Source organism: Psammomys obesus, unplaced genomic scaffold (genome assembly GCF_907164565.1).
Source record: "Psammomys obesus unplaced genomic scaffold, mPsaObe1.curated_primary_1811, whole genome shotgun sequence".
Taxonomy (NCBI): Eukaryota; Metazoa; Chordata; class Mammalia; order Rodentia; family Muridae; genus Psammomys; species Psammomys obesus.
Genome location: NW_026596034.1, coordinates 33,039,579 through 33,052,231, shown reverse-complemented (window position 1 = coordinate 33,052,231; position 12,653 = coordinate 33,039,579). Strand labels below are relative to the sequence as shown.

Below are 12,653 nucleotides of genomic sequence, written 5' to 3'. Positions count from 1 at the left end.
TGAGTGGGGGCAGGCACAACAAGGACATGCAAGAAGCTGGTACCCCAACACCCCAATGCCACTAGACATGAGACAGAAATGTCCCGAGGGGCAGACTCCATCTCCTGTTTCTGCAGAGTCCATGCAGATCTGTCTAACCAACCACCATGCCAGTGGCGGTTAACACACTTTGCACTGAGCCCGTGACCTCTGGGGTCCTGTGGAATACAGTGGCCTTAGAATCATTTGCCTCTTAGCTAAAATCCTTTCCTGAGCCTAATGAATCAGTTCCCCATGTCTCAGCTCATCTTCTGTGGAGGTCAATTACCTGGGTCATCAGCAGAATCTTGCTCACCACAGAATCCCTTCTGCTGTACAGATCAGGTACAGAATGCATAAAGGCTTGAAACTGTTGTCTTTATTCAGTGAGGCTGAGAACAGGGGAGGACAGACGTGAGGCTCACAGTTTGAGGGTCCTCTATCGGGAGTATAAGTTAAGAAAGTTGTCCAAGGTGGGAAAGTAGCAGGAAATGTCCCAACTCCGCCTGCCCATTGGGGCGTCTTCAGAAATGTCGTCTCTACGGTGAGTGGCTCCGCGAGAGGACAGTGGCTGTCACAGATGAGTCTCTTTCTGGGGGCTGATTCCAAGGCTCTCCCGTACCCAGATGCACTCCAGTCTACACAAGCACACATGCTCACACACGTACACACACACCACCCTGACATAGATATGCGCATGCACATACACACAACCACCCTGACACACACACACACACACATTCACACACGGCTTCTAGGAGTAGAACCTGCTGTTGCTGACTCTCTTCTCTCTCAACCTGAAATCAAACAGATCGGCGAACCCATCAGTGGATACCTTCCATCCTACCCAGCAGGTCAACTTGTGGCTGAGTAGAGGAGGCTCTGGGCTCCCGGCACACCCCGAGACTCCGGGAAGCTCCACTTCCTCCTTGGCAAACAGGGTGATGGCGGCTCTTCTTAGGATCCAGTGAGAACACACCTGGGCTGCGGAGCTCACCCAGTGTTCTTTGAAGGCTACCTCATCTGATGCTTGCTCTAGGAACATGAGACACCACTAGCTGCCTCTCCCACACACTCCATGTCCGAGGCACAACCAGGAGCCTGGCCTGGGGAGACTTCGTGGAGAAAACAGTTCTACACGGGGGGGGGGGGGGGGGGGGGAGAGATGGGGGGGGGAGCGCCGCCGGCGGGGGCGGCGCCCGGGGCGGGGGGGGGGGGGGGGGGGGGGGGGGGGGGGGGGAAGGCATCAGGGGGCGTGAGCACACCTACCTCCGGTTGCACTTCTCCTGGTACAACTGCAGCTGGTTCTCGTTAACGTTGAACTCCTTGACCAGGGCATCGCGGTTGGCTCCTCGCAGGTTCTGGTGCGTGTCGTACAGGAAGAGCTGGTTGTTGAGCTCCTCTTGACGCCTCCGCAGCTGACGACAGGAGGAGTAGAGTTCCTCTTCACTCTCCTGGGGGAGGGAACAGAACAGCCCTGTGAGTGACATCTTCCAAGCCAGTGTGGGAGACACATGTGTGCCCGCAGGAACTGGTAGGGCGGATGTTTTGCAACTGGGGCTGCTCCTGAGGTCCAGGTCCCAATTTAACTGAAGGTTAGAGCTTCCTGTTGACTCCATCCTCTGCTTCCCTGTCATTTCCTACGGCAGAAGTTAGCAGCTGCTTCAGCCCTTGGCCTTCCAAATGTCGATTTACTATGGAACCCCAAAACACAAGGGCACTGCGTGCCTTTCTGGGCTGAATCCACTCCGTCGCTAGGGCAGACCAACGTCTGGTTTTTACCTATGTTCATGGCTGTCTATTCAGGTGTATTTCACAGTGAAAAAACGGTGGCCATAGGTGAGGACAGAGGCAGTGAGAGCAGACCATTTAATATTATCCGAGGCCCTTAAAAGGCAAAGCAGGGCTGGGAGATGCTCAATCATAAGGAGCTTGGGTTGTAAGCATGAAGACGTTCCTCAGAACCCACGTAAAATCCCTGAGCAGTGTGCTACAAAGTTAGCATCGGCTGTGGGGAGGCAGAGACAGGTGGATCCCTGGGGCTCACTAGCCAGCCAGCCTACCCCGATTAGTAAGCTCCATGCCCAGCGAACCTGTCTCAGACACCAAGGTGGGAGCTGGTGAGAAGGCCCAGTTATTGAGAGTCCCTGCTGATCTCGCAGGGACCAGAGTTCAGCTCCAAACACCCACCAGGCAGTTCACAGCCAGCCCCAGGCAATCCACCAGCCTCCTCTGAGCCCCCGCAGGCACCGGCTCTCACAGGCATGGGCACGCATTCATAACTTTAGTTGTTACACTTCTGTGAGTCTCTACAAACGTGGGGTGGATGAGGAGCAGGTGCTTCCGATTCACAGTAGAACCTCCATCAAAGCTGGCGTCTCTCCTAGCCTCTGATCCTAACCTCTGCTTCACTGACCACATTTCTGTTTGTTTGCTGATGTCTCGCCAATGTGCACAGCATCTTCTCCGGAGATGCCCTTTCTTGGTTCATCCACACACAGCTGCCTGACTCCATCCCAGTGTTACCATTTGGCGGTAGTGCAGTTTCTCAACCTGTGAGTCATGACCCATGGGGGGCGGGGGTCAACCGACCTTTCTACAAGGGGTCTCCTAAGACCATCGAAGAACACATATTGGCATTACTATTCACAACAGTGGCTAGCTGAGGTCCAGACTTCTGGCTCCACTTCCCACTGTAGCCCACGTACAGATGCCACCCGCAGGAATGGGAATCAACTTCTTACCGGCTGCCTTTCTGACCTCCCAAGAATCACCAATGTTCTAAACGGCTTCTAGAAAAGCAAATCTTTTCCAGAAAGTTCTCCACGGGAAGGATCACTACAGCGGCCACTGCTTTGCAAAACGCGTTTCCTAAATAATAAGCCTCAAAAGTCAGAATGACTCCTCGGTATGTGGGCAGCAGAAAGCACGCCGCATCTGCAGGCAGGAAAACATTAATCTTGTCATCCATCTCCACTAAGGCCCTCGGGTGACCAGCACACCATCAACGCACAGCAATGCCTGGAAAGGGACTTTTCCTTTTGAGGTCTCCACGGCGGGGCTTAAATGCTTCCGTAAATCATGTCATAAACGGATGCGCTGTCACCCAGGCTTCGGAGTGCAGAGTGGATTTAAGATAATCCTTGGGGGCCGTGGGATTTTTTTTTTTTTTTTAGAACAGTAAACCAGCGCTTCACACATAGCCTCCAGCTACATTAGCCCCTAACCAAAGACAGGCTATCTTTTGAAGCTTAGCATTGACGTCTCTCTATAGCTACAACATCCGCTGTCGCTTCCAAGAGGAGATTATTTCATCTACACTGAGGCTGTACGGCACAGCCTCCGTCAGCCATGGTCAGCGCCTCTGGTTGCTGTCCTAGATAAACCATGGCACCCTCTGCTTCAGCCCCTCACTGTGATGATGCTCTGGAGACGCCTTCTTTCTTAAAGGCTATGAGCCTCTGCATTCTCTGGTTTGTTTGGTTTTTTTGTTTGTTTGTTTGTTTTTTGTTTTTTGTTTTTTGTTTTTCCTGCAGCTTTCTTGCCTTCCTCATCCTTCACAGAACTGCGGAGAGTCAGGGTTTTTGGTTAAGTGAATGCCGTGGCTCTCTTGATCTTATAACCAGACCACTGGCACTTCCTCCATATTGAAATAAGTATCTCATCATCTGTGCTTATGAGCAGCTTTTTTTTTTCCCCCAAGAGCCTTTGCCTGATGTTCACAGCTTAACTGATGTGCGAGGCCTGGCTTCTGCTGTCCTGCCTTCTCCCTCAACCCACCTTCCTCACTAAGCTGAGCCATTCCCAGCTTTGATTTAAAGTGACAGGTGTGTGACTCTTCCTTTCACTGGGCTATTTTATTAACTGGTGCTCTTAATTACGTCTAGGGGACAAGGAGGCTAGAGCAGAAGCAGAGAAGGATATCTGACTAGTCCATAGAGCGGTCAGAACATACGCATCAACGCGGTGTCTCAGATGGATGCAACCTAGAGCACCCACAAGCAACAGTCACATCAATGCTCACAGGTCCCCACAGTGTCTGTGATAACCTACCACATGCTGGAAACACTGCAATATATTCAGATGGAGAGGGGCCAAACAAAGCTATTGTGAACAGCTAAGGCTGCATGAAGGGCTCCATGCAGGGTCCTCCGAACCTTCGGTTTTCAAAATGTTCAACGTGTACAAAGCCTGAGAAAGTAAGGCTTGCCTGGATGGGTGTGACGTATTTTATTAGTAATCTTCAAATAATTTTGGCTTCTTATTTAGGCTATTCTGTCTCCGGGTTTATTTTTATTGCATGTATATGAGTATTTTGCCTGCATGTATGTGCATTGTGTGGTGTCTGGTGGCCGAGGAAGTCTTGGAAAAAAGTGGAGCTGGAGTTTCAGGCAGTTGTGTGAATGCTGGGGAACCAAAGCCAGGTCCTCTGCAAGAGCAGCCAGGGCTCTTCACCGCTGAGTCGTCTCTCCAGCCCCGGGAGTTCTCATTTGCACATGCCAAGCATTCACAACATCTGTCCAACCTTATGGTGACCTGGGCAAATAATGACTCAGGGAAGTCATTGTATTTAAAGCCTGATTTCTGACCCAGGACACAGTGAAGTGCATAAAGTTCCCAAGACAAAAGAGTAAAGAGGCTTTTATCCATTTTCTGAATGCAAATGCAAACCTGGTTTCTGAAGTCAAGTTACCGTGGGCTTATCTTTGTGTGCACTGGCTCGCCCAGACTATGAAAACCTACCCTTGCATTTTCACAGACATTTACTTGGGCACAGGCGATGTGGCACAGTGCAAGCATGGAGGTCAAAGAACAATTTAGCAGACTCAGTTCTCTCCTTCCACCCGGTGTGTCTGGGGGATGGAAGTCAGGTCATCAGGCTTCGAAGCAAACATCTTTACCCACTGAGAGCCTCAGCAGGCTCAGAGGATTGTCTTCATCCTAAACTTGAATCAGCTCCTACTTTACAAACTTCCCACTGTCAAGTCCTTTGGAAAATGTTCTTGATCACCGCCTATCATCCCTCTTGATGCTCTATTTTTTGTGTGTTTCTTAAAGTCTCAACGTGTGGTTCAGGCTGGGCTCAACCTTAACTGACATGGGCAACCCTGCCTCAGCCCACTGAATAGCTGGGACTACAGGCATGCACCATTGTCCCTGGCTGTCCTCAGTACTTTAATTTTACATTACTGCTTTTCCAAGTACTCTCGCATCCGTTCCCAGTGGTCTAATTCCTGCTTTTTGTAATTTGTTCTTAGGCTTCTTGAAAACCCTGCACCTGATAAGAGTCCAGGTGCCCAGTTCAATGGAAGTGTTTGTTTGTTTGTTTCCACGTTCTGGTTGTTTTACACTCTAATTCCTGTTCTGACGCATTCCTGTGTTTATTTCATGGTTTTAAGTTCCTGGTGATTATTTCCATCTTGCTGCCCTCATGTGACTCATGTATTTCAATAGTCCTGTGTTCTCAACAATCCCATTTAAAATGGCAAAATATCAGAATGAAGTTTCCCTCTGTAGGACTATTTTGTCCTGGTTCCCAGTAGTCAGGGGTAAAACCTTTAGGTAGGTCATTTCACCTGGGGTTTTGTGCTGATTATTATAAGTTTGAGATTACAGAATTTTTCATTATGGTGTATTTGTTTAATGTATCCTTAGTTGATACCATCACAAAATCTTAAGCAGTGTTCTTGCCCCCATAAGATACAACTATACCACAAAATTCCCTCATTTTTCCACCTCTGCACCTGACTATCTAGACATTTCATTTATATTTAGGGGCTACCTAGGGGCTTGCTTTAGGTAAAGTTCTTGTGAACTCAGAAATGCACTTGTGGGTGTGTGTGTGCCCAGAGGCCAAAGGTCAATGTCAGGGGGTCTTCCTCCATCACTCTTGACCTTTTTCATTTATGTTTAAGACAAGGTCTCACTATGTAGCCCTGACTGGCTTGGAACTCACTATATGTAGATAAAGCTGGTCTCAAACTCACACATCTACCTGCCTCTGACTGTCTAGTGTTGAGATTAAAAGTGTGTACCACCATGCCTGGCCATCTTATTTTTTTCTGACGAGGTTTCTCACAACCCTGGAACTTAACCAGTCAGTGTATCTGGCCAATGAGCTTGAAGGATCTGCCTGTCCTCTCGCTTTTCCCAGAGGGCACTGGGGTTACGGATATGCTCCATGTAGCCTGGCTTTTACATGAATACTGGGATCCAAACTCGGGCACTTTACCAGTGGAGCCGTCTCCCCGGCGTGGGTAACTGGCCACTGCATTCACTTCTCTTGCTGGTTTCAGGTGGCATGTTCGGGGCCATCCAGTGTTCAGTGCTAACAAGGACAAGTCCAATAGTCGACTTCACCTTATGCATACTCTAGTTGTGTTTGGGTGCCTGGTTCTTTATCCTCCGAGTTTAGTGTCTTTTGTTTGGCATTTTCTATTCATCCCACTAAATCAAGTGAACCTAGAGAGACTTTCCACCTGATGAATGGCCCAGGCTGTCTTTCCTCAACAGTTTCCATGACTAATGGTGTTGTTCTGGATTCTGAAGTAGTTTGGCACTCTGCCTTAAGCATGGGTATTTTTCTTTAAATTGAAAATTTCTTTCTTTTGTTCTGTTATTTTGAGACAGGGTTTCTTTGTATTACCCTGGCTGTCCTGGAACTTGCTCTGTAGAGCAGGCTGGCCTCGAACTCACAGAGATTTTCATTATATAAGTGATAAGAGTCCTTTTTTGTTTCCAGATCCAGAATCCTTCCCCAGGGTTCCACTGGGTAGCTCTCACGGTGCCTGTCATCTTTCAGCCCCACTGCCCACTGTCCACCCCAGCTGCACAGCGGCCTTTCTTCCTCTTGCTGTGTGTACCACTTTCTCTCACTGCAGCTTGGGGCTTTGTCTGATTGCTCTCTAGGTCATATTATTGGATCTGGGGAGGCAAGCCCAGCTATACCTCTCTCTGGAGCTGACACAGCCAAACTCGAGTTGGTATGACTCAAAGAGGAGCTTAATCTGCATCTTCATGTCCCTCCCCAGTTAAGGAAAAACCATTCTCAAAAACTCCCAGACCAGCTCAGTGCTTGGTCCTCTGGAACTCTGGATTTATATGTACACCCTTTCCCTGCTTTGTAGGCAGCTTTTAGCATTTTTTATTCCTCTGCTGTTATATGATGTTCAAAGCCACCAATATATCTAGCTTTTCTCCAAAGAATGCATACTTCTGCTGGGCTGATACTTTAGCTGGAAAGATGACAAGCTGGCCTTTCCTTGGGACCTCACGACCTCTTGTCCCTTGCTTCTCCTAGCCCAGAGCAAAGCACAGTCCAACCTAAACCTAAGCCATTTTTCTCAAATGTCCCTTTCTTCCTGATGGTGGTCAGGGTGTGTTTAAGCTTTCATAGTCTATTCTGTTCAGCATTTCCCAAAAGCAGGTCATCTGGGCAGAGACCCCTTTCCGATAAATGTCAATACTGGCTCTCACACACGGACCTAAAACCCACCCCTGAGTTTCAGAAAATATCCCCCCACCCTGAAAGCAATGGTTCTCAACCTTCCTAATGCTACAGTCCCTTAATATGCTGTAGTGACCCCCCCACCATCAAATTATCTTCATTGCCATTTCATAACTGTAATTTTGCTACTGCCATGAAGCATAACACAAATATCTGATATGCAACCCCCATCATTAGACCCCCGGAGGGGTCACGACCCACAGATTGAGAACCACCTCCCTAAAGCAAAGGCCTTGCCTTTCATTCTTTGCGCTGTTGTTCCACTGACAACTATCTAGCCACAGGGAATACTTCTAATCAAAAAAGAAGTTATGCAAAGACCTCTACCATTTACAAAGTCAACAAATTAGAAAACCCTGTCAACAACTAAAGTACCCAACAGCAGGGCAGGGGCTAAGTGACTCAGCGACCTATAGCTGACGAGACAAAGCATTGAGGGCTTTGAAAATCACACACCAGAGAAGAGCTGCTTCAAGCTATCTGCAGAGCTGGGAAAGGGCACACGTGTGAATCCAACCACAAATATCACATGCAGAAAAAAAGAAAGACAAGGCAAAGGAGATACAAGCGACTAACAGGCTGCTTGTGGAGTTGTTGTTGCTGTTTTCTTAACCTTCCTTGTTTTTTTTACCCTGCTCCCCAAATTAAATACAGCAAGTAATAAAGCAGCACTGAAATACTCCTTAAAAACATGTATTTGGTAAACACGGTAAGGGACTGATGGTCGGTAAAGAAATTGTGGCATGGAAATGGCCACCTCAGAAGAGATCTGGGTTATTTATTGACAGATTTCTGAGGCCTTAAGCTTTATTTCAACAAATTCTTCATAAGAAAATTTCATCAGGGCCCTCGATGGATTGATCCCTTGTTCAAAGAAGTTTTCCTGGCTCTCACATCTAGAGGTTACAGTGACAAATCCAGCGAGGCTGGACCCGTAAACATCCAGAAGGAAGCCCAGCCCACTGTCCGTGTGGCCTGCCCAGCCTCTGAGAGAGGCCTTCAACACCGACATGGATGGAGATGCCAACTGGCAACTGGGGGTGGTTCAGAACCAGGTGACAGATGTACAATTAAATACAGGCTCAGGAGCCAGCTGCTGAGATGGAATTCGCACATTCTCAGAAGCCTCCTCTTAAAAGAGCAGACCCTGCAAGAGGGGACTTTCCATTCAGAACCTCTTTCCCCTGCACTCAAATGTGGGGTCCCTAACACATCAGGCATCCCTCATCAAGGAATCCAAAGCTAGCCAAGCGAGGTTATATTCATTTCTTCTGCTGTCAGTGATTCCTAATTTGTTTATAACCGTTCCACAGTGTTTACAACAGCTTTGCAAAGTGCTGTCCGAAGGCCTTCCCCAGCCGTGTTTGCTGCCTGGTTTTTTGTTTTTTCCATGAACTGCCTGCAGATGGGCTTTCTGGACACAGAGGTGCAGCACAGCTTCTCCTCCCCCAGGGCTATGGAGGGAAGAAGCCCACAGCCCACAGTGGGCTGTGGGGCGCGGAGTCTGACTCGGCTAACCCTCCCCTAACTGCCTTGTTTTCAAGGCTTAGCTTTGCAGCTCTGCCACCCTGTTAAATTATCCCGCCTCGCTCATCCCGTATCTGGGAAAGGAGCCTAAGCGGATAATTCAGACATAAGTGACAGGAAACTCACATGGAGATGAGCCTGAGAGCCTGAGAGCCTGAGGGGTAAATAGGTCCCATCTAAATGTCTGACTTGGAGGAGTACTGAGTTTATGGCCAATCAACTTAATGGCAGAATCTAATATAGAAAGGTACTTAGAATCTCATTTTCAAGCAGTGGTTCTCAAAGAAGGATATGGTCACCTGAGGGACGGGTGACAATCCTGGAGAGAGTCTGGACTGTTGTATGAGGTAGGTGCTGCTGGCACCTAGTGGACAAAAGGCACAGACGATACTGAACACCCTACAGAGAGTATCCTGGTGCCAAATCAGAACAAAGCCAAAGTTCAGTGTGTGCGGGGAGGGGGGCGTGCAGAGGTCAGTGTTGGCTGTCTTTCTTTCTCCGTCACACTCCACTTTATGTTTGAGACAGGGTCTCTCTGGCCAGCAAGGCCCAGGAGTCCTCTGTTCTCCACCCCCTGCCTTCATATTAGAGATTAGCACTGCCATGCCTGGCTTTTATATGTGTATCAAGCTTCACAACTCAGGTCCTCATGCCTGTGGCTGCTTTACCAGCTGATCCCTCTCCCCAGTCCTGTGGGAGTTGGTAAGCAATCATACCAAAAAAAAAAAATTATCTTAATAGATTTATTAAGCATCTTAGTCTGATTTATGGTAAGTTGGCTTGCACATAATTCAATCTGAAGAGGAGAGCTTTGAGACCCATGAGCCTTTTGCTCACTCAGCCACAGTATAAGAAGGAACTTAGAAAAATGCTCCTGCCCAGGCCTTTCTACCACAGAAAGAAGATGGAATTTGCTGGAGAGGGGCCTCGTTTAAGGTTCAAGTGAAAAGTATTTTTTAGTTTAACACTTAAAATTCTTTTCAGGATGGAAACTATCCCATTATCTCCCCCCTTCAGACAGGATTTCCTCATTCTGAGACTCTTCTATCAGCGAGTGGTGGTGCCCTTAGCCAGTGGGGTCGCTGGCCAACTGCTGTCTATCACTCTCTGCTCCTGCCTTGCTTTCCCTATTTTTAGGTCTTCTTTCACTCTGAAGTTTTGTAAATGCTTGAGCAACTACCATACTAGGAGGCCAAGTATTCTTACCCAGGAGTCAAGTTCAGGATGGATGGATTCATTCATTCATTCATTCATTGAGACAAAGTCTCTCTAACCCTATAGACCAGACTGACCTCTAACTCATAGAGATGTGCCTGCCTCTGCTTCCCGAATAATGGGGTTAGAGGTGTGTGCCACCATGCCTGGGTATAAATTCAGCAATTTCCACCACCTGAATTACCACAATAGCTATTAAAGGCATCCCCCAGTCCTGCCTCCCTGCCCCATTTGAAAGCCATCAGCCATGTTAGGAACTGACAATCAAGAAACTCCCAAGACGTTAATACTTACAGCCGAGAGAACATCACAGACCAACAGTTCCCTACCAGAAAAGACAATGAGAGTCCAGTAGCAAGATCAATAATACATCAGCACACCGAGGCCCGTGACCACCATTTGCTTAGGTTTCCCAAAGGAAAATGTGGGTGGCTGTAAAATTCTCTGGCTCATGGAAAGCTTTCTGAACTTTTGGTAGAATGAAAGATCATAGAAAAATGAATTATCTACATGCTAGTCATTGCAAAAACAGCACCTACTCAATCATGTTCATTGCTGCTTCATAACAGACAGAAATTGAAAATAGCCTAAATGTCCATCAATGCATGAATGGATAAAGAAAATACAGTACACTTACACAATAGAGTATTGCCCAGCCATTTAAAAAAATGAATTGTGAAATTGGCAGGTAAATGGATGGAACTAGAAAAAAAAATTATCCTGAGTGAGGTCTAGACCCAGAAGGACAAATACGCTATGTATTATATGTGGGTGTTAGCTACCAAGTCTTCTATAAGCAAGTTGTAATCTGTATAACCATGGAGGTTACATATAGAGTAAGAGAATGGGGGGAGGAGGATATGGGTTTCCCTAGGAAGGGGAAATGGAATAGTTATGGGGGGGGGGGCAAGGGCAGAAAGATCAAATGGAGATGGGGGGAAGGAGGTGACAGCATATGGGGAGGAAAAGGTGAAACTAAGGGCCATGTAAGGGGTCATATAGTAAACTAATAGAGTAGAGCTTCCTAAAATATATACACTCGTGAAGTCAATCCAAATGAAATTGCCAAATAATGAGAAAGATGGGAACCTCTCTGGGTATCTCTCGTCACCAAATGAATCTTCCAGTACCAAGAATGGGCTACATCTAATCCAGACGCTGCCCAAAGGAACCCCCATGGGAACCTGCAAGCAACCCAGGCTGTTGCCAAGACTATCAGTTGCTTCCACAAAGTGATGATAAGGCCCTATTGCTGAAAACAACACCTACACAACTCACTGAACATGAATGCAGAAGTGGAGCCGATGTCTACCTAGAGCCTTTATTCCTATGGCGTAATGTTCATGATACTGGAAGGCACTCTGAATTTTTACCAAAGCAGAAGAGTCAACACCAATCCGTATACAAAGTCGTCAGTCTACAATGATGACCAGCCTGGATACCATTGCGATAGTGGTGCAAAGCCTGTGGGGTAACCAAGCGATATCTGACTGGAGTTAAGGCCCACTCCGTGAGATGAAACTCATCCCCAACACTGCTTGGGTGGCTAAGAACTGGACACAGATAGGCCAGAGACCTAGGGAAAGCCAAATACTGCTATTCTTCTAAAGTAACACAGCCATAAAATGCCTCCTCGTGACATTCTGCTACATTCATGTGGGGCTTACTGGATTAGGTTGAAGTTGACATCTGACATCAGATTAACATCTATTTGTGCTTGGTCTCTGATGGTGGACTCCTTTTTCTCAGCGAAGCCAGCCCTAAAATATCGCCACCACCACCCCCTTGATCCGGGTGACTCTAGCTTTTGTAAGGAGCAGATTAGAGGTGACACTCTTTCCTGCTAAGGAAACCAGTTCAGCTAGTTATCTAGTCCTAGAAATACTAAGGAGACCTTACTCTTAACTAGTGACCTTCAGCTGTACTTGGGAGATTTTCCCTCACCCCTAGGGTAATTAAGTACTGTATTTCCCTACCTGTGATAGGACAGTACCACTGCATGGAAAATGATGCACTGTACCATAACCTCTAACCTCTGAAAATCACACATTCACCCTCAAAATCCTTCCTGCTGCCCAAGGTTTATAAATCCCTAATTTCAAGTAAACATGCTGACTGGCCACAAGGTGATTCCATCAGCCTTTCACCATGACTGCCTAAGATTCATCATTTATCCCCTGCCAGGCCTTGTCTCACCAGGCCTGCCCTCTGGCCCGCTGGGCCAGGGCCTCACCAGGCCTGTGTCTCGGCTGCAAGCCGACCAGACATGGGTTTTCGCTGGACCTCTACCGTGCTTACCACAGCAGCTTAACCAACAGCTGTAATACTTTGGTATCGCTATAGGCTTTGGAACATCTGAGTTTCCATCGCCACCAGCAAACTCATG

The 12,653-nt window shown here is 47.6% G+C and overlaps 1 protein-coding gene across 1 annotated transcript in view; it reads right to left on the bottom strand.

Annotated features, from left to right (window-relative positions):
- Nucleotides 1–375: 375 nt before the first annotated feature.
- Nucleotides 376–12,653, bottom strand: part of Plcg2 (phospholipase C gamma 2) — a 63,638-nt gene continuing 51,360 nt past the window's right edge. Inside the window, exons 28-29 of the mRNA XM_055621424.1 lie at nucleotides 1,288–1,472; nucleotides 376–815 (exon numbers count right to left, since the gene is read on the bottom strand). Coding sequence (XP_055477399.1) covers nucleotides 773–815; nucleotides 1,288–1,472 — 228 coding nt within the window. The 3' untranslated portion in view covers nucleotides 376–772. The remainder of the gene's footprint in view (nucleotides 816–1,287; nucleotides 1,473–12,653) is intronic.